Genomic DNA, 22,864 nt, shown 5'->3' with positions numbered 1-22,864 from the left:
GCCAGGGTGACTGTGCTGCCCCCAAGCCCATCCCTCCAACACAATAAACTCCAGATAATTATTCAAAGAAGAGGCCAGCAGCATGGGCTGCTCTGACATGGGGTCATGGCCTTTGACACCGAATCTGGGGCTAGCCAAAGTCTGCTCCAAGCAACAGAGGTCCAGGGGAATTATTAAGGGGGAAGGGTGGGAAAGGAAGAGCACTGAGAAATACTATCCTTAAAAATGTACTTTTGAAGCAAAGTAATGTAAATACAGCAGAAACTTATTAGGAAAATAAGCAAATACATTTCAAATGTAGCAGAGGAAAAGGACAGAGAGAAGTGCATCAATCCAAACAGAAACACAAAGCTGGGAGGCAGGAGGATGATACTCAGGTCTGTTCTTCTCTAAAGCAGGTATTCCTTCTCAGATTTTCAGTACTGGATTTTATTTCACTTTTCTAAAAAATGCCCTTTCACGTTATTTGTACATATCATTAAACAATTAAACACACTTAAGCAACCATGTCCTATTACAGTTTTTAAAAACTTGTTGAAGCTCTGGATATGCAATTTCTAAGCATTATTACTAGCTTTAAATAATAGTATATAATTTATTTTATTTTAAATGAGATGGAATTGCAATTGGTTGCACAACTGAATTGATAAAATTTTAAGTAAAAACGTTTTAATATCACATTAAAATAGTTTGAGTAGCTACAAATCGCTATTATTTTATATGCCATGACTTTTTTTTTTCAATTTAAAGGTAACTTTAAACATTTAGATGGAACAAAGACTGTCTGTGATACTCATGTTTTCCTTTGCAAACCAAATAACTGAAGTAGAAACTAAGCAATTTGTTCTTTGTACAACATTGTAAAAGTTTATTTTGGTAGAAACTGGAACATATGACACATGTGAATTGATCCAGCTAAACAGTCTGGCTTGCAACAGCTTTGGATGGCTCTCGCTTATTTGTCTAAATCTGAAAAGGGTCTGTATCCCTTTTGTAGCTTTGTGCTATCCCTCAGAGGGCCCCAGGACAAACAACACCTCACACCCCCTTGCAGTAAAAACATCACCTCTCCTACTGCCCACCATCAGCAACAGCAGCTTCATAGAAAAACTGCTGGGGGAGGGCTGGCAGGACAGGATGAGCTCCCAGCACACAGCATTTTAGACTTTGGGGCCCACAGAAATAAGAACTATCTAAAGCTCTCTAATCTTTTTAAAATAAGTGAAGCAAATCTCAAGGATTTTAAGTTTTCTCTATTTCCTCATGGGTGTAGGACATTCCCACCATGCCTGTAAAGTCTGCCATCAGCCCCTGTGTTTCTCCTGCATTTCAGAGAATTATTAAATTGCACAAGCAAAAAGCTCTCTCCCAATATTATTCTAACAATGCTCTCTAAACCAGCAGACACCCTTATGTTAACTAGCCTGGCTCACCGTTTTCAAAGTGAGCCCTCAAAAGCTAACTTGAAAGCAATACCAGAGGCCTGGACAAACACCTAATTTTGATCTTTTGTGCTCTTCTTTTCTTCTAAGAGACCTTTTCTTTTGTTGCTGCCCAGCGGAAAGCACATTGCTCGTTGGTCCTGCTTTGAAAGATGAGAGCACTGCCCCTCAGTCCACCCCTCGGAGCACAATCACTTTAATGGAATTATGTAGAGAGGCCATCTCTGCAAGAAGAAAGGGAGGGCAAGGGGGGAGGGAGAGAGTGTCCAAGGAGCCAGCAGAGCTGTAATTACCCCAGTTACTAACACACACACGTCCTCTGAGGATTCATGCAGTGATCCAAACAGGATGTGCCACCCCACACAACAGGTTCCCTTACATACAGCCGTGAGCCCTGCACAAGTGACAGGACACTGTTGGTGAATCAAACATTACAACAGTGGCTCAGGAAAAGGGGAAAGAAACAACCCACACAGAAATGCTGCTACAAAACAGGAGCGTGCTATAAAAGGTCTTTTCTGTAAGATGCAAGAGGCTGGAAAGATGATCTCCCCAGTGGAGACCAACATGTCTGGGTTGCAGATAGGAAGAATGTTTAGACAATTTGCCTGGCCTTCATGCTAAGAGGAATGCTTCCAGAATATGCACCTAAACACAATTCAATAAGCACTTCACCGAATTTGGTTTAACATTTGTTTAGGTGCCAAGATCTATCATACATATGCACTGACTGCCTGACATCCAGCATCACCTTACAAGCAACACATTTGCACACAATGACAAAGGCAATCTGTTCACAGCGCCCAAACTTTCCCCTGGAGCTATGATATAAATTTTCTTTCAGAACCAACATTTTCTGCTGGTCTGTCATGGACTCCCTGTGCCATTTTGACCCTTTTGTGCAGCAAAATGAAAACACTATCTATCATTACTTGCACCACAGTGACTTTGGAGGAGGTGCACGGTTTCATTGCAAAAACATCTGTGGTCTGGTGACTCAGATCTCAAGCTTTAAGATCTGTGCTGTTGCAAGCATGACTGCAAGATGCAAAAGTTTCAGGCAGGGCAACTAAAAATCAGTCTGTCTCTTTCCTCCTTCAGAAGGTAACAAGGAACTGCACTAAAACACATTCAACTTGTTAGGTGTCAAACAAGTCCATCATGACAGGAAAACAAACAACATACATGCGAGGGGAAACCACCACTGTATTTTCCTTAAGGCAAATTTCGGCTGCATGGGCTCTATCCAGCTGCATCTACAATTAGGGCCCAGCCTCCAGCAGGATGTTCTGTTATTGCAGGTGTCACAGGCCCTGTTCTGCTCACACACAGCTCCCTCTCACTGCAGGGACACCGGGAGCCAAGGGGCACTGCAGGACAGACAGACACCCACCTGCACTCGTGTCCACGGGCCTGGGGGCATGCACAGTTGTGTGAGCACTGAACTATTATCATACAGACTGTCTGCAGATGTAAATAAAGCAGCCTCTAAAGGAAGCTCAAAATTTGGCACTCATTGGTTGAATACAGGAGAAGAGGGGCAAACTAACCCAGACAGCTGACAAATTTTGTAGTGAAATTGCTAAACTGACCCATTTGTCATGCTCGAGCTGCCAGCTCGACTGATACATTTAATGCTAATATTAGAACCCTAATTCTTAATTTACTGAAGTTAAATCCAGACGCATTAAAAAACCCCCACAACTACAGAAGGGGTGGCATTGAGCTTTCTCTATTACACTACTTTTAATATAAATTATTCATTGAAAATCCATCATATAATGCTAAATATTATCCAATTACACATGTTAGTAAACCAGGAAGCAGGGAAGACAGCTAACAGTACTTGTAAAGAGTTCATTTCAAATGCCTTAGCTCAGTATTCCACCTGAAGTGTGATGGCCTGAGGACACAGGGCTCTGTTTCCTCAGCTGTGAAATGCAGGATTTCTCCCATACATGAACATGTCTGTTACATTTCTCTCCCTATTTTCTTAGAGGCCTCATTCCCTTCAGTGTCTCTGACTGGTTGCATATCTTTGACGTTTAGGAAGGGTATTCATTTTAATTACATTTAGATTACGCTGAACCACCTCCCTAATGGTTTGGCACAGCAGTGTTACTTTTACCCTTTGCATTTTCATACAGCACATCCCAAACTTATAAAACATGTCATAAAGAAAATTTCCAGTTGTAATGACAACCCTTGGCTCTAACATTCACCACTGTTACATCCAATGGCACACTGGCAGAAGCTATTTATAATTAGTTTTGTGATATGAATTTGCAATTAAACATTTATTAAAAGAACACAGTAAGTGACAGCTTGCCACCAGGCAATGAAGCCTGATATACTACATACACTCATTTTTGACTGCTTTCAGTATGCTGAAAACACCTATCTAGAAGGCCAAATATCTGTCAAAATTATAGTAACTTTTCATCTCCACATTGATTCCTCCCAAAACAGTATTTCAATGACATCTTGTGTTCTTCTCTTTCCAGGCCAAGACTCCACTCTTGTAAGATAATTTATCAGGAGGATTACTCAGTCTGTATTAGTGGCAGCAGCTGTGCAAGTTAATGATGTTGTTGCCTTTAGTTAAATAGATGTTAATGGTTTATTTGAAGACTATTTAATTAAGACCAAGTTTCTGAAACACCAACTCTTGAAAGCACCATAGACAAATCTTGCAGGTGGTGTAAAAGAGGTCAACATGTGCAATCTGAATTTGGACCTAATATTCTTAGGAGCTCAAATTCTTTACTCAGTGAACTGTGGCCTGAGTACCCTTTTAAAGATTCTTAATGTCCACACAAAGAAGCAGTTAAACAAGAAGAGTAGCCTAAAAGATTTCAGGCTTCCTCAAACTTTTGAAAATATTTTGCTCTTCTGGCTGACAACACAGCTTCTACTATTTATTTTACACTTTGTTGTATTTCATAAAGACAAAAGTGTATCTTTCCCCCCATAGAAATGGGTTTTACAACATTATATGTTTTTAATATAGATAGTATTTACTACAGGTAGAAACTATTGTACTTTATAGGATAACAATAACAACATAGGAAAGAAAGCATACCTCTGCAGAAACTGCAGCAGAATTTTAATTATTGTGTCCTTTTATTTTAGAAAGTTTCTTCTATCTGTAAAGTATTTTCCAAAACTATATACATGGGAATTTGTTCTTGTTTAAATTTTTCCTTCAAAATGTTTAACTTTTCTTTTTAATACACAAAATCAGTTTTTGTAGGAAGCAATGCTACTGCTGTCCAGATGTTTGACCACAGACAAGTTATAATGTAAATCTTCTGCCTTACCTACTGCATTATTTAATAGTTTTGTGAAGAACAAGCATTTAATACCTGTCAAACATTGTATTAACAAACTGAAAGGTACAGAGCAAACAAGTAGGATACAGTTAATAATGAAAGTTATTTTTGTTAACTTTTCTAATGCATTCAAGATTTAAATTCAACCTATATCAGTATCCTGATTGAAAAAAGGAGAAGAAAATTATCTTGATGTAATCCCTCTGCATATGAAGTTTATACAACACTTAGGAAGTGGAAAGCAGTCTGACTGATTGATTGCTTAAGTAAAATAAACACACAGCTACTTAACTCTTAGCTAGCTATCTCTCTCTGTACAATTGAAAGGGTTTTCCATCATCAATTCAGTTTTACAAATGCTCTGTTGAGCCTGCAGTTTGATGAGCATTTTAAAGCAGCATTAGCTGTGCTGCTGCTGAAAGAAACCAGCCTGCTCCCCTCCCCTTCAGCCACTCACTGCTGCCACTGCCTTCCTCTGCCACTTCCACCCCGTCCCTGTGCCCCGACACAAGTGTCACAAGTGTGAAGCACAGAGAGCAGCAGCACGAATTCACAGAGTACACAAGAAATATGGGGTGTTTTCTTCCAAAAGTGCCACCTTTTGCTACTTTATTGTGCTCTGAGTTGCACTTGGATGAATTCTGAGAGCCGAACAACATCCCAAGGCAGCAGAGGGAGCCCTGGCAGTGGTCAGGACTCAGCACAGCCACCATGAGTCCACTTTGTTTTATCCAGCCTGGTGAAACTGTGACCCTCAAACCTACCCAAGAAACTCCACTGATCCCAGAGCTATGAGTTTATTATGAAAAGACATTTCCCTCAAGGGGGAGCTGTTATCTAATAGACTGAATGCAAAGCTGGAAAGCTGCACATTCACAGCTCAGTTCTGTCACTGACTGCAGGGATATGATTATCACGCTCAGCTTAAACCATCACCTGATCAGTCCATGATCACCTGATCAGTACCTGAGCAGTCCATGAAAAGGGCCCTTCTCTTCCTTGTGCTCCAGGTACCCAGTGTGTACCATGGGACAGTGAACACTCAGTCACCTGTGAAACCCATGGGAATGCTTACAAACTGCTGGAAGAGCACAGCACGTGTTCTTAGCACAGACAGATGAACATGTGTTATTAGAAAAGTGGAAATAAAAATAACTGCCTAAGGTGGATGCTCCAGGCAGAGCTGCCCTGCACAGGGGTACAAGAGATAGCACAGGCTCTGAGGTCCCACGGGCAGACTCCTCCAGGCTCCAGCAAGGGGGAGATGACCCTTGAGAGACAGATCTTCCAGGGAGGCTCAAGGGAAAGAAGGAGGTGTAGGCAGTGCTGGGTCAGCTGGAGTGCCTGCTCTCGTGCCTGCACTCTGAATCACACTAAGCAGTTCACTTTTCTGTGCTTTGGTGCTTTTCTTAAGGTTTTTGATTGTCTTGGAAGCAAGATCTGGCTGTCAGTTCTGAAGGAGAAGGATGAACACCCCTGCCTATCTGACAGTGATATCAAATACAGCCCATGTGTGCCTGTCTACTCTGCCTGGATAACACACAGACTTTATACATCCAAGCCACCTCTGAGAAAAGTTTTCCAGCATGAACAACTGGTAGGGAGTGCTACAGATAGAGATTTCTAAGGCAAGTGATTGTCACCAAGGCAACATGGGCTGATGGGAAACTATGAGAGATTAAATAAAGGCAGGTGAGAAGCTGTAAGAAGGCAGCCAAGACATGAAGAGAGAAAAAAAAAAAAAAGACAAATTAAGCCATTAGAAATTATCATGGAAATAACAATGAATACTAACTAAAATTAGTATGAATAGTATACTAAAGTACTAACACAGTGAGAGGTACGCTTGTGATGGAGAAATGGTGGGCTAGACTAAGACAAAGAGGATCAAAAAGATATCCTATTTTCTCCCAACAGTGTCTATATAAACATGCAAATACCGACCCACACATACTGAGCTGGGCAGCAGGCTGTGAGCACAGCCCTCCCTGCACCTCGAATACACAAGGGAGAAAGTTGGTAAATGGGCTAAAGGCACAGTAGTGCAACATCTATCCATCCACCTCTCTCTTCTCCCACATACACCATCCTACCTACCACCCCAAAATATCTTCAGTTCACCTACTTTAAAAAAAATCCACATTTTCAAGGCGTATTTGCATACAGGATTCTGTATACTCCTCCTGTGTCTGAGTATACAAAAGTGTCAGTTGTACAAAGAGCCCCAGCATGCTCAACTGGATGCCACCAGAGGCAGAAAACTCAAGTCTTTCACAGCTCTACCAAAGAGGATCAGAATGATTTCCCTGTCCTGGTTTCTACAAGCACGTGCACTAACAAGTGGTTGGTTTTGTTCTGTAATGATAACCAGCTTGAACAGGGGTACAATATTTGGCTATTATAAAGGTAAAAAACCACTTTGAAAGTGAGTATAAATGTTGAAATACACTTTTTATGCAAATTTTATTTATACTAAACCTTTTTCTTAGATTAGAAACAAAAAAAAATCTACCACCACAACAAAAAAAACCAACCAACAAAAAAAAAAAAAAAAAAAAAAAAAAAAAAAACCAAAAAAACCAAAAAACCGCACACCCAAAAAAAGCCCAAAAAACACCCCAAAACAAACCAACCAAACAAAAAACTTCAAATCCCAGGTATGGAAGAGATGTTTTACAGCAAGAGGGGCTTCTTCCAACACAAGATTGTTTTTTTCCCCGCTTCCTGCATCCCCCCTTCATTTGCCAGAGAAGTGTGACTCCAGGAAGCCCAAAAAAAAAACAAACATGCACTTTTTCACAATTGCATCTTTTCCCAAAATTGAAAAAATGCTTCTGTTAGCAATAATGCTTTCATGGCAAATATATAACCAAGGTGTTACTCAAGACAGGGAAGCTACCAGAAGGCATATTAGCTTAGCTTTAGAAGTGTGTTTACTTATCACTAACACAGAAATTACAAAGATCCCCTATTCTTACCTTTCCCATACAACTACAACTAGTAACATGACCCCAGAAAAAAAAAAGCTAATGAAAAAAACCTTCAGGATGAATTAAATTAACATTTGGATCACAACATCTGGATTGTTGTTTAACAACGGAAGAAAATAATAAATAAAAAAGGAAAAAAAATTAAGAAATGTAACTAGCCCTGTACAGCAAATGTTTTCTTCTGTCCACTCTGAAGTCTCTTTCATGTGCTAATGGTGGCATTTTTTTAAACTCTTCCCCTTTGACTTACTCAGACCTTTAAGGACCTCACACATCTAATGGTTCCTCACATTCACCAAGAACAATCAAGAGAGGTCTGGGGGTTGACATGTAGTATGATTAATGGACAATGTTGATTTAATTTCCTATAACAGGAGTTTTCTCTAAGCTTTCTCCAAGGAGCAGTTTCTTTGCAATCCAGGACTTAAGTATTTTACTAATGAAGTCCAATAAATAGCAAATTAAATAATGCTGTCTCCCAGAGACAAATCCTCTCATTCCAGGAAAAAAAAAAGGAGGGGAAAAAAAACCACCCACCATATTTAGAGTTCTTTTTAAACCTAAAAAGGGTTGTACATAAGGAATGTACATAGTAGTTCAGATTTCTGGGGTCCTTTTGTTTAGTTTATTTTGTTGTTTGGTTTAAGAAACGTATCACTCATCTGGTCATTCCTGTCATCATTATCTGCTTGCTCATTTTTAGCTTTAAACAGGGGTTATACATTTAACTTAATTTCCAGTTTCAAGAAATTTAGTCCCCATTTACTGGTCACTTTTACAGCTATCAAAACATACTTATTACATATCCATTGTAACGTTAAAAACATTTTGGAGGTTCTTAATTTAAAGTTATTTACTACTTTCTTATTGTAAGGAGTGATCAATATGTCCTTTCATGAAGCAAATTTTAACCTTCAGCTCCAGCAAATGAACAATGCAACACTATTTGCATGCATCCTAACTGTTACTCAATCAACATGACACCATCTCCCAGCTGAATTCCCACACAGGTTTAGCTCTAAAGGGTGGAATTCCTACCCCAGGAACTCAGAGCAGCAGAGAGCATTTCCTGCAAGATTCTAATCGCTTTCCCACCATGGAAAAGTTTACCTTTAAATACCCTGAAGACAACACATTTTGTTTCACTACAGGCTAGCAAGTTATTTTGCCAGAGTGCAAAAAATCTTCTCCTCCTACTTTAAAGGCTTTGAAGCACCCTTGATTCCAGTTCTTAGAGTTGTTACACAATAAATCTGATCTCCTGAGAAAAACATGTGTCCAACTCAGTCATGGGGACAGTTGATAAAGAGGCAAAAGTCTCAAAAATAGGCAAAACCCCTCCATGCTGCTGGAGTGGGCCCATGGAACATAATTTCTCCTATTGCCTTAGCAAAGCCCATATCTTCACATTATTGCCTTTAACATTGCTACAGGGCATCGTCCCAAACAATGACACTTCTCTCATCCTGACAGCTCACAGGATCTCTTTAGAGCAGGGCTTAACTTGTCTTAGCGCTCTTGATTTTGATTTTTTTAAGTACAGTACACTCAACATTTACTCTGCGCTGAGGATCTACTCCCTTGCCATGTGCTTCCCCTTTAAAGAGCCACTAGCTTGGGAAGTTGAAAGTCAAGGCATGTTTAAATGGGGATATCACAGCTATTTTACCAAATAACCAAGTGCAAACTGGACCAGATCATGTTCCAGAAGGTAACATAAAAATATGTTAGACATAAAAATCCTTTCAAAACACAATCTACCTGTTCATGAAAGACCTTAGTTAAGAGAACAAGAATGCATCTTTCTGACCCAAGATTAAGTGCTTATCATGCTAACAAATTAATACATTTCCATGAGTTTTAGAGCCAATCCATGACTCTGTAGCTAAGTAAAAGAAAGCCCAAGGACTCCTCTTCATAAGGGTCTGTCATACATAACATTTTAATCAACACCAAAACAGGTTATGCTGCTAATGCAGGTGTTACAAATGTCAGTACTCCAGTGCATACTGCAGTTGATTACTGACTAAATTGGTAACCTAGAGAGGCTTGATGGTGTAATTTAAAAATGGCAAATACATTAAAAATTAATTAAAGCTTTCCACTAGAAATTAACTGTATGACAATAACATTTACTTAAAAAAAAAACAACAAAAAACACAGGCAGAAGTAATTGTGATGTGGTTTAGAAAAACATATAAATCAAATTTCTTTAAGAGAAGTAAATTTAAATTCTGACAGAAAACATAGAGGACAAAGCAATATTTTTAAAAACAAAAATTAAAGTGAAAATATGCAATAATGATACAAATCTGCAATATTGCATAATGCAAAACAAATAATGGCAGAACTACACAGGAAGGAAGGCATTACAGTTTTTTACAGATGTGTCACTTGAACTGCACAGAAGGTATGCAGCATTAGCAGCTGACAGTTAACTGGCTACTCCCCAGCAAATCTGCTCAGAACAAGCTGATATTTATCAGGGATTCCCACTCAGTGCTTAAATAAAGCTTTGCCCAAAACACAGTTGATGTAACGGAAGTCAGGCCAACAAGCTCCAACAAAGGGCCACAGACTTCAACATCAGCTTCAGTTTCGCCCAGTAAGAATTCACTTTACAACCCTGATGAATCAATTTTTCGCCTAAACAGAGCAGTGCAGTATTTGCCTTCCATAAGGAAGGCATGAACCCAGTGTGTGGGTCTGGAACCAGTGTCTGGTCACCTGGTATCAGTGTATTTGCACTGTGCAGCCTCCTGCTATCCCCCTGTACAGCCCAGCTGCACACAGACCAGCAAGCACACGAGCAGAAATGCCACACAGGACAGAGATTTGATGCCTTCCCTGCCTCTGCCATTCAGTCTGGTCTTCCACAAGCATGGATGGTAAATCTGAGCCTAAAGGGAGCTCTCTGCTACAAAACAGCCCTGGAGAAATTACTAGCACTGCCACACACTGGAAACAAAACAAGAGGCAGCAGTTTGTAAATCACAACAAAACACAAAACCTAGTTTGATCTCTATGTGCATTTACAGCCTGTAAAATGCAATATGGTTCTTATATAAAAGAGTTAAAAGCTTATCAAAGAAGCATTTGCTTTGATATCTTACAGGTAAAAATGTTACAGGGTAATAAAGTTCCCTCCATTCTCTCTTCTAATCTACAATCTAACTTTCAAAACCTGAAAGGGACAAAAAGCCAGGAAAAAATGATATGCAGATATGCCATGTCTACATTTGGAAGACAGACTCATTTAGAGTGGTGACAGGTCTGTCTTTCATGACTGTGGAGCAAGGAATGTGTCTCTTGTTTATTGAGGTGCCATAGAAGCACTATCATAGCAGGACTAGGCAAGAGCTTGGGTTTGTCAGCCACAAATATACATAATCTGCCATGGCTGGGGAAGAGAAAGGGGTCACAGTTAGCTGATTTTAAACATACCCAGTTTACTTCCAGGGCTTTTGGTTTTATTCCTGTGCAATTTAACCAATTCCTCCTCCCCTCTCAGCAAATCCCTTATGTTTTAGCTGATAAGTAGTAGTAGCAAGGCTGTTACACACAATCAGGGGAATTGACAGATAAGAGGTTTAGTTTAAGGATGTAATCAGCAGGAGTAAACACTAGACTGACCCAGCTGTAAACAGTGGAAATAAATGATAATATTTGTCCTGGTCACCTACTGAGCTATTACACACTTTCTACTATGTAACAATGTAAATAAAATGACCACAGTATATACAGCAGGCAGTGCAATCATCTGGTTTTCCAAGCAAGAAAACTGAGCTTTTAGTTGATCTTTTTTAAGAACTAAAGCAATTTCTGATTATTTTTTTAACAGAGTTGTCTTTTTGCTCAAATCAGCATTTCACCAACTGTGCATGTCTGATCTGATGTAAAATACCTCAAGCAGAAAAAAGTACATCTGTCCTAGTAAATTATATTTTCTTTAATACCATTTGAGAACAGTTAACAATAAAAAAAAAAAAAAGAGCATTTCTCAAGAAAAACCTGTGTTTCTTTCACATCACTTCATGGAACTGTAGGAATACCTGGCTCCTTGAATTTGTATGGGAATTCCAAACTAAATTTCCACAGTACCCTATAAACAAAAAGCAATATCAACTCCCATATACACAATTTTCAGTATTCCAGAACTGTCAGATACAAGCATGTGAGACTACATTTTAACACCAACAAAACACGGGATAAAACTGAAATTATAGCCCCAGCTTTCAGAAATGACTGCATTAACATATGAAATGCACTTAGTGTTCCTTCTCAATACTTCAGCATTTGCAGTTCTTAAGAAAGATAGCATCAGCTCTGTCAGAGATGCCATTAAGTTTTTAAAACTTACATTTTCCAGCACATTCATTTGCAATATGGTGCAAATGAAACTGCTGTGTGCTATCTCACCATCCTATCAACTGCTTTATGAAACTTTAAAGCACTTTAACAGGATCATTACAAGAAAAGCTTGGGTGATATGCAGCAGGCAGCTTAACTGGAGGAATTCTTTGCACTGACTCTTCTTACACACCCTTATTCAATTTCAATAGACTGTTGAATGACCTTGTCATCTTTGCTGCCCTGGACTAAAGCTTAGCTACAGTCATGGCTGTAACACAATATAAATAGATCCCAGGGAAATTAAACAACTGAAGGCCAAGTCTCTGGGGGAATCCTAAGTGTAGTAGATACTGGCCAATTTTTCAGCAGAAGCTCCATTTCCAAAGGGGAGTGCCATGCAGGGTCACAAAACGTGCCTTTGTGTCATTCAGACTTTGACAAATTCTTCACTTGGAAATATTGTCCAAGTCAAGGAACACTGGGAAATGCACTTTGCTTTATTTCTCCTCTCTATAACTGGGAAGAGGCAGAGCTTTCAGACGGGGAAGCTTTTCTGATTAAGACCAAACTTTTTGGAGTACATCACACACATGAGCCTGACAGAATCTATTTTTTTTTCCCCAAAAGTACTAGACTGGGGCAGGGAAAAATGCCAATAGGTAATGTAAAACCAGGGTAACAGGAGAAGTACCAGGGCTATTATGCACCTCATGTTAAACAGTTCAGATGACCCCATCAGCACAGGAGAAGCTTTGCCAGAGAGAAAGCTTGCATTGCAGTGTCTCCAAGCCTCTCAGGAATCATCAACCAATTTATTAGTTTAATGGTTTATTTTATGACACACTCCATACATTCCATTTCATGGCCATCCAGCACTTGGCAGCTCCTGCCCAGTGCCCCTGCAGCGCCAGGCCCTGGAGAGGCAGCAATGCTCCCAGCACAGGCTGTGCTGGGGAGGGGCCTCCTCAGGGAAAGGCCAAGGAGCTGTGGGCTCCCGTGCTCAGGGCATTTTCACCAAAGCAAACAGACTCGTTTTTCCATCCCCTAAGGTGTCTGTGTGAGAGGTGTTACTCTGATATCATCACGCAGCAAAAAGCACCTACAGAACATGTGCACTTCTCTGCCAGTACCTCCTGGCCTCAGGGTTTTGGGTGCATTTACTGGCACCCTACATCGGCCTTGTCACCAAAGTGCAACTTCCTGACACTCTCATGCAACTGCCAGCACCAGGGTGGTACAGCTCCCACACAGCAGCCAGGGAAGAATGAATTAGCAGAGTGAATTCTTGCTTTCCTCCCTCCCTCCCTCCAAGTATAGAAGGCTTGGAGGCTAAAGGCACACAGACATCACCAGTGGCATTCATTTAATTAATTGCCAGCATGATAAGAACTGAACAGTGAAGTTCAGCGATTGAGATTTTCAGGCAGCTTGAAAAACAGTTCTCGTGTCACAGCACCAGAACTGATCATGCTTTGAGTTTGCTAACCAAGAAGTTGAATTTGATTTTATCCTCCCAGACAAGATTCAGATGGGTTCTTCTGAGGCACTGCCATCCTTGTGTAGGCTCCACTTCCCCACCAATGATACAGCTGCAAACACAGTGAGCTCTGACAGGCAAACATCCACTCAGCCCAGCAGTGATACCAACTTCATGGAGGCACAGATGCACATGCACATGATTTAAATACTCTTTGAAAATAATAATCTGAACACTCTTAAAGGGGGAGCTGAGCTTCTCTGGACACTGTCTTTGTTTTAACTTTCAAGTTTTTCCAATCCCTCTCCTGTTGCACTGTGAGAAGGTTCCCCAACAAACTCTTCCACCAGCAAAACTCACTTCAACTTCTGAACCATTACCTGGTACCAGCAGACTTATCAAGTCTCACAATGAAAGACTTTCTGTGAGGGAAAAATTTCTAGACCAGGAGGAAGCAATGGAGGAATTAAAAATAGAGGCAAAAATGCATGGTATGCACCCAAGAGTCTGCTCCTGTGGCACATTCAAGTAATAATGGATTTTTACACTGGACTAGGAAATGGCCTGCTATTGAAAAATAAATGCTAAGACCTTTAACACAAACAAATGTCTATGTGAAACTGTGGGTATTTATTTTGAGAATAAACTATCAGATCATTTAATTCTATTTACATGGTGACTATCACGCTAAATAATCCAGTTTAAAAACACACAGAAGTAACTGGGTAGACCTACACTGGAGAAAGAGAGATCATGTCTCAGAACACAAGGTAGGAACCAACAAGAGACTAAAAATATGCAGCATAATATTCATATTGCTACATTCCATGTTTAATCATTGAAATCTGTTTCACACTAACATTGCTGATTCTGCTTTATCTATCATAATTATTCTTCCATCAAGAGTCCTGTAGACATTTGCAATCATTTACAGTGGTTATATCAAAGCTACCAACAACCAAGCAATCAACAGTGCTTGTAAGAACAATGCTGATGCTCTCTCTGGTTAGAGACAATCATGAACTCTCACTTTGTGATGCACTTTAACTGCCACAGGGTAAGAGAAATGTCTTCTTTAATACACCTATCTTGCACAACTGGCATTTTTACCAACATCTGCAGAAAGTTCCATGGACAGATGTATTGACATACCCTAAATGTCACTAGAAGTCTATCTGCAGTTTATTAACTATGCAAAAGAACAGGGAATGTAGGGCAGCCATAGGTCGTGACAAAGACATGAAGAGGGAGTGTTTGGAAGCTATATAAATTCAGTGGCAACAGATAATGCATGAGAAACTGCTCCTTCTTTGCCACTGGGAAGCACCTAGGACTGCGAGCATATTCTTTCAAATTAAGAATAACCTTTCCTTTTGACCATATTATCCAACATATATTACACCAAAAGTCTTAACACACACCTTTCCCCTTCAAGTTTCACACTTCCAGTATTCTAATTCCTGTAGCTCATAATGAAGACATTTATTTTAAAGACTCTGTCAATAAATCAGTAGTTTAATGTCCTCAGGAGAGGCAAATGGATGACAGAACTGGACAGAAAGCCTCTGTCCAGTTCATGAAAAATCAGTTTACCATAGTCAGAAACCCCAGTGTGGTGGCTTGCCTTGTTACACCTCAAATTTTACCAGGTAGATCTACTTCCTAATAACTAATATTTTTAATTTTTAAATGCACAAATAAATAAATGTACTGGTCCAAATTACTTAGATTATTCACAAGAAATAAAAATATTAACAAATCACCTTCTTAATGTGTGGATGTGGCTACAGACTTTGTGGATTTATATACTGCATACAATTCTACCTGCTATAATCACCACATGTGCAGCTGCCAGAGGCAAAAGATTGGCTGTGTACTGCTTTCTAAGAAATAATTGGGCATGCACAAGTATTTCAAGCAGGCAGTTTGGTAAAGGGCAATCAGAGTAGTCAGACAGGCATTATCACTACGAGAAGTCTCTGTGAACTTTCCAAGCTGCAGTGCAAGTAATCATCTTAGCAGTGGAAAATCATGACCTAATCAATTTTCCTGAGCTGAGTCTTTTGTAGCTGTAGTGATGAATGTCTTTTTGTCTTTTACTGTAAATGCTATAAAGCAAAAAACAAAACAAAACAAAAACCCAAACAAACAAAAAAACAAACAAACAAAAAAAACAAAAACAAAAAACACAAAACCCCATCCAAAACAAGAAAAAAAAAGTAGGAAAATTCATATTTTATATGCACTTCAAATAACTCAATACATTCCATTAAAGGAAAAAAAAAAAACCAAAAACTACTCTTCAGTGAAACCAGCCTACAGCAGCACAAATTACGTAGATGTGAAAAATATAAATTACAGCAATCAGAGTATATGGAATGTATCATGTTTTGGTCACCATATTTAGATACTGAGAATTATGATAAAGAATAAACACTCAACACATCACATGCATCATGACTGAATGGTTAACTCAAGCACATGAATTCTTCCTTCTTGCAATTCAGTCAACTGCAACTATGTGAAAGTTGTAATTTCCAAACTCACTTTTCTTTCATTTTCCTATCTGTCTACATGCTTAATAGAAAGAAAATCCAACAAAACCACATAGATAATATACATGTTAATATAATTCTGCAAAATATCATTTTCATCTGAGGAGTATTAGTGTACTGAGAAAATCCATATCATGTAGATCACCTTGTTAATAAGTTTGCACATGTTTGAAATTACAGCTTTTTATTGCATAATAAGAAAAAGATTTATGCATTTCTGTCCCAGGACACACAGACACCGCATCCTTTCTGTGCTCTCAAAAGTGCTCTTTTGTCTCGCAGCTCTGTTAAACTGTCAGCCACTGCCAGATGCTCTGGCTAGAAATGGTCACAGATGGTCAGTTGTCCAGTTAACAGACCAGAATATTCCTCTCAAATCTCCCCTAAAATTGTATCTCGACTGTATGCAGCAGATGAGAATATTTGAGCATGGTCAGGAAGGCATTTGACCTAGTTAAGGCTGCAGGTCAACTTTGATAACTTAGTCAAGATTAACTCTCCACAATACCACCAAGTAAACTTAACACATTTCAAACAGCAAGTGTCAAGTCCTATATTACTTTTGCTGATTATGTGATAGATTGCATCTTCTGATAAGGAAACTCTCAGTTCTGCATGCAAACAAAGTACCTTCTACCTCAGGCTGATCCCGACACATCTGTACTAACACACACTGCAAGAGCTACAGGAGGAGAGAGAGTCAGGTGATCAGTGGAAGGACTCCAGTGGCACTCAGCAAGCCCTGTGCCCAGTCCTGCAAATATTTACCAGTACTTCTTAAAAATATTGACAGGATTATAACATGTACAAGAGCTACTTGCTTCTGTGTTGAACGAGCAGTGCTTGTCATGCAGGATACCTGTGACAAAGGCTACGAGTAAGACAGAAATAGGCTAAAAATAGCAGTGAAAAATCTATGGTGTTTTGTATTAATCTTTCACTGTTCCTAGATCAGGCATAAACACCAAAAATATTAAAACCCTGCATATTAAAGTGAATATTAAAAAGACATATCTTTTACTAGCAGCATTTACTAACTAAGTTCTGTATCTTGTGATAAGTAGTTGCATTTTCTTCCAACTTATACAAGATTTACAAGATCTGGTTATCAAAGTGTTGTGCAACACATATTTTGTGAGAGGATTTTTCCCTCAGCAGCCTAACTCAAGATTGCAAAGCCTATTGCTGGGAAAATAGGTGGCCAAACCTAACTCTGTTGCCTTACAGGTGTAGAGATTTAAGCTCTCTAAGGTGTCACTGTCTTCCAAAAGTATTGAGAAATATTTTGTGCACTCACCCAAACCACTGACAGTATATTCCAGGTCACTGGCATCCAGCAGAATGGGTCCATTCTCCTGCTGCCCCTCTTCCTTGTAGTACAGTTTGTAGCCCTGGACAGCTGCAGTGTCCTCAGCATCCTGCTGCCACTGCACTGCAATGGTTGTGCAGTTCATGGGCTCCAAACGCAGCTCGGGAGACTTCGGTGCTGGGGTTAGAGAAATACATCTAGAAAACAGTCTTGTATTCTAGAAAGAGCTATTTTTCATGCAAAAATCTGGATGTCCATCAGTCTAAACTTCACTCCAGACATTGATTCTAACTCATCTGTGTATTCATGCAATTATTTCTTTCTTATGATATCTGACTCCCTATAACCTAAATCTAACAATTAAATTTGGGATACAACAGAATAGAAACAGCTTTTAATTCTGCATCTTAATAAATAAATAAATAAATAAATTTATGAGGTAGTTATTTTTAAGCAAAATTAAAACACTCCAAAGATAATTACAAAGTTACTTCCTGTTTTAAAGCGAGCCAAAGCAAATATGATTAACAATACCATCACACTTCATCAAGTGTTAATAATTCACTAGTAGTCAAAACTCAATTAAATCCAAAGCAGAAGGATGTGAAGTACAGCTAAGGAATAAAGTTAAAAATTCAAATCTGCATAGTTTTCAAGCTATTTGTGTGAAGTTGAATGTTCTTCTGCATGACATTACTAAATAACAATAAAATCCAAAGCTCAATTATAACAAATTAGACTTCACAGATCAAGTCAATTTGCATATTCAAAAATACATGCAGTTTTTTATAATACAGACATACGTGAAACAACTCAGATCCTTTATTAGAGCATTACACTGCTAATGTGCAGTGTGTTCCAGTTTGCAGAAATGTATTTTACGCTGAACAAAATGGCACAGGAAACTGTAGTTCATGTTTCTGAGCTGCTCAGATGCCTTAGCTTCTAGCCTCATTTTCTTCTGTTCCATGCAATTTGAATTAAAAAGAAAATTTAGAAATCCAACTGTTGTTCAGTGCACAGTATGTTGAGAATTACCTCTCACACTCGTAGCTTTGGGAGTTCGGTGCGAGGTCCACAAGGACGCCTCCCCCCAGCCGACCCTGGTGGCAGCAGTGATGCGGACCAGGTAGACGCTGTCCGGCCTCAGGCCCTCGAGCAGGTGCTCAGCAGCAGTGCCCGGCAGCTCCAGCACCTGGATCTTGGTCTCTGTGCTGAGGCGGAAGGACAGGCGGTACAGCACCACCTGGCCCCTCCTGTATTTCGCAGGAATTGGCAGCCAAGATATGAGAATATCTGTAGGACTCCTGCTCGTCAAACTGATTTCAGGAGCTCTCAAGGGAACTAAAAAGGCAAAGACAAAGCTTTTGAGCTCAGGGAAAAGACAGAAAATTCTTGTCTGATACCTCAGCCCACAGTGAGATGCCAGTAACGTAAGACTAAATAATCCAACAAGTTCTGTAGATTCTTGTTTAAGGATAATTTGACACTTCTCACATTTCTCACCTGCTGCATGCAGAACAGCTTAAGCAAACTGTTTTCTGTAAGGCCCTCAACATCATCTTCTCTTACTGCTGCCAGCAGTAATCAAAGGCAATCAGCACCTGACTGGGCTGACACACTGCCTGCCAAGGTTAGATGCAGCAGCTCCAACCGAGGGCCCAGACAACAACCTGCACAGCTGAACACTTGGTGCTTGTTTTCTTCCACTTACTCTGTAATGAGGGCTCTGACAAAGAGACTGGCAGACAACTAGAAATGGTAGTGTTCCATACTGCCAAAGCTTAACCCTGTCAGAATTTATTAATCAGATCTAATGATCTACACTAAACAGTGTTTTGTTACCATGATGTTCAGATTAATTAAATCATTGCACAGATATAAGTCAGCAGGGTCTTTTACAAAATTCTGAGTCTACTAAAAAAGGCACATAGACACAAAAAAACCCCAAAACAACAGGTTAATTTTTTTCCTGTACAGCAAATTTTCCTATAAAATTTGCAAAAGATGTGGTAGGTGTGCAGCTGGATCCACATTTCAGACGCCCAAGAGAGCGTCATAGAGACTAAATCCTAGGCTACTCTCAAATTCTCATCACAAAAGGAGTTCTTAAAGATCTAGACTAGTTATTGACATGATTTAATGAAATGTCTTTCAACATAGAAAGAGGGTCTGTGTAATACACACTGTTGCTCTGTCAGAATGTTATTTTATATTCATTCCTTTCATGAGCTGCTGTCTCGTACTGTGGTATCCAGAAGTCTCACTGGTACCAACAGAAATTCAAGACCCTCAAGAACTGTTTCCACTGGACTGCACAGTTTGACTCAGTGCAGATAAGAACATTCTCCAAAATGACTTCTTACCATCTTCAAGGGTGTGCTGAGTCACATGATCTGACATCTGACTGGCTCCCAAAGGCATGTAAGCTACTATATAGAAGGTGTAGTTGCTGGCTGGCTCCAGGTCATCAATGATGTAATGGGTTGTATCATTTCCAATGACCACTTGGTACTCTTCATTATTTAAACCTGGTATAAAACAAGGGTTAGACAAACAAAAATTGCTGGAAATCCTCAAACATCACAGTATCTTGGCTTTAAGATCTTATGAATTTAATTTCATCTTCTTCCCAGCTTGCCTCTGTTTTTTTCAACCCTGTTAAGCAAAAGCTCTTTTATGCACAGGAGTGACTGTGTCTTGCTGTAGTATAGATTGTGGTGTTTCAGGATTTTCCTCAATAAGGGATGCTGAATGCAATTCTAAACCCTATTTAGCATTAGTCACAACAAACTGTGCTCACTGTACAGTAACACAACAGACAAGCTCTAATAGCCTTATCATTCATACCCAGCTTCTAAATCTATTTGTTTAGAGTCAGGGTTTTTTTTTTCAAAACCTATTTACAGAGCCATTCTATAGTAGACTGTGAGGAATGTGAGGGCTCCACTCCGTCAAAAACAAAACAAACACCCTCCTGCCCCGCAAAAGAAACAAACAAAAAGAATTTATTCAGCAAAATTTTAGCCCTGCAACTTCTATTACATTTGATTGACATGGTTTTTATTTTAATTTGGAGAAAGGCCAATAAGAACAGACCAGAATGATTTTCAGAAATGTTTGGCTTATTAGCAAGTTGTTAAAAAAGAAAAAAAATCCAGAAAAAAATTGTCAGGAATTCACACTAAAATATGCATAGCAATGCATGCAGCAGTCCTTGTCTTTGTTGGGCTTTATTCCTATAGAGGAAGGCTCTAAAGTGGACCAAGTGTGCTGAAAGCTGCTGTGTTAAGGAACAATTCACACCAAGTGCATGTCAACTTAATCAAAACTCTGTAAGAGCCAGCTCCTCCTCTTCACAACTGAATTTATAAACAAAACGAAAGCCAAATTCCACCATTAAGTTTTCCCACATTTATGAATTAACTTGATAGCATTTTAATTAGACAAGATTACGAGCATCTCACAACAGACTAGTTAATGACTTGTTAATTAGGATTTGCAAGGCACGATTTCTGACCTGCTAAACAAGATCCTTGAGCTCAAATTAAAAGGACTTGTTCTCTCATTGAATGGATTGCTGGGCCTCATGCAGAGGCCCTAATGAAACAGCCATAATAGAGAACAAGGCTTGCCTTCCACCACAATCAGTGTCCCCTTTGTGCCTTTTCTAAATCGCTAACAAGGAATTAACACACTCCAACATGCACGCTCATCAGACCCTTATTCTTCTTGCTACTACGACCCCAATTTGAATGTAAAATATTCTGCTAAAAGAAACAAAAAACAAACACACAAAACCCACACCTGTTAGTTTTTTCAACTAGGTTGATTAAAACACTAACTTGTTTTTATATAGGGAAGAAAACCTGAACTTGTTTGTACAGTGAAACATCGGAATATGTGAGTTGTGAAATGTAACAATAAGTGATGGCATCTTTTGTATTCAAAGCACCTACCACACTGTGATGTCTATTTAAAAAACTCTTTAAAATTGCATACAATTCATGCATTATCCAGTTTTGCTTTCTGTTTAAAGTTTATGAAATCATAAACATCAGTACAATTTAGAAAACTTGGCAAGCACTGTTTTCCTTTGGCAATACTATGTTCTTTCCTCACACTTGCAAAGGAGGTTCCTAACTAAAACAAGAGAGCAATATGTCCATAACTTTTTTGTTTATACATTTATCTTCATAAGAAGCTTCAAGCAAAGATGAAACTTTGTCAAGTCAGATGTATCTGAGATAATTTTTAACCTTCATTATGGTCAGAAACAGGGTGTGAAGGTGGAATGGGAAAGACAAGCTGGAGGGAATAATGAAAGCAATACATTAATACATAATATTTACATTAATAGATAATCATATAGAATTCTTAGAGAATAAATAAGATGCTGGCAATGTCTACAGTCTATGTTAGAACCTCTATGATCTGGTATGGTATGAATATCATCAAAATATTTTCCTTAATATTTAATTTGCATTTCTTTAAATGTAGTTGTTTCTCAATTTACATTAGAGAGATGGTTGATGTGATAATTTTTCACAAAGGCTTTTTCTAGACTTTCAGTAATGCCTCTGATATGAAAGCAAGATCCTCAGAAAGGTTTACAGGCTATCACTCTATCACTTAGAAAGTTATTATTTTTACAGAAGTGCAGTCTACTAACCCTTGAAGTTCAACATTTTGCTATAAAATAAGACTAAAGTAAGGTTTAAGTTCTTATGAAAATTTCTGATACTATGCAATCATGTTAAAAATTAGAAATGCATGCAGATCACCTACATTTTGAATCCCACCACTGTAACTACTCCTCTTTACACAGCCCTCTCCACTCTCCTTGTATGGATTTTTTCACTAATGTGAAAGGATGCACAACAACATTACATTAAATAAAATAAATACCACAAGACAGTCAGGAAAGAGTAAAAAAAAAAGGGTATTTGAGAAAGTACATTCAAATAAATCAGAGGTTCCTGTTTGTCTGCTTGCTTTTGTTTGAAGTTTGTTTTGCTTTTTAAACCAAAACAAACTATAATCTCATTTCACAAAATATAACCTTTGGATAAGCAAGCAAATAAGGCAGGGACTGCAAAATTATTTTGCAAAAAATGTATTCCAGAAGATACCTCCTTTCACTACTGTGCAAGATTATTTCCTGCACAAACTTCCCTAAGGACAGTTTCCCAAGTTTTTTTGAAGTTATCTGGTCTCTGCTCTCCACAATTATCCAGATAAATTATCCAGTGTGACTTTATTCATATTAGCTGTAAGAGGGGATTGTGAGCACAATACCTCAGTGACTGAAAGAGTAGGGGGTAATTTCCCACATCTCTTGTTCTCATTATCTTTTAAAACTCTTTCCTTCCTTCCTTCCTTCAGACAAAATTCTCCTGTGTCCTG

At 39.0% G+C, this 22,864-nt stretch overlaps 1 protein-coding gene across 1 annotated transcript in view; it reads right to left on the bottom strand.

Moving 5' to 3' along the window:
* PRTG (protogenin) overlaps window positions 1–22,864 on the bottom strand; it is a 76,441-nt gene that overhangs the window by 18,312 nt on the left and 35,265 nt on the right. The window contains 3 exon segments of the mRNA XM_053988698.1: window positions 17,447–17,635; window positions 18,497–18,802; window positions 19,825–19,989. Coding sequence (XP_053844673.1) covers window positions 17,447–17,635; window positions 18,497–18,802; window positions 19,825–19,989 — 660 coding nt within the window.

Source organism: Vidua macroura, chromosome 12, assembly GCF_024509145.1.
Source record: "Vidua macroura isolate BioBank_ID:100142 chromosome 12, ASM2450914v1, whole genome shotgun sequence".
NCBI lineage: Eukaryota > Metazoa > Chordata > Aves > Passeriformes > Viduidae > Vidua > Vidua macroura.
This window is presented reverse-complemented; position numbering and strand designations above follow the sequence as displayed.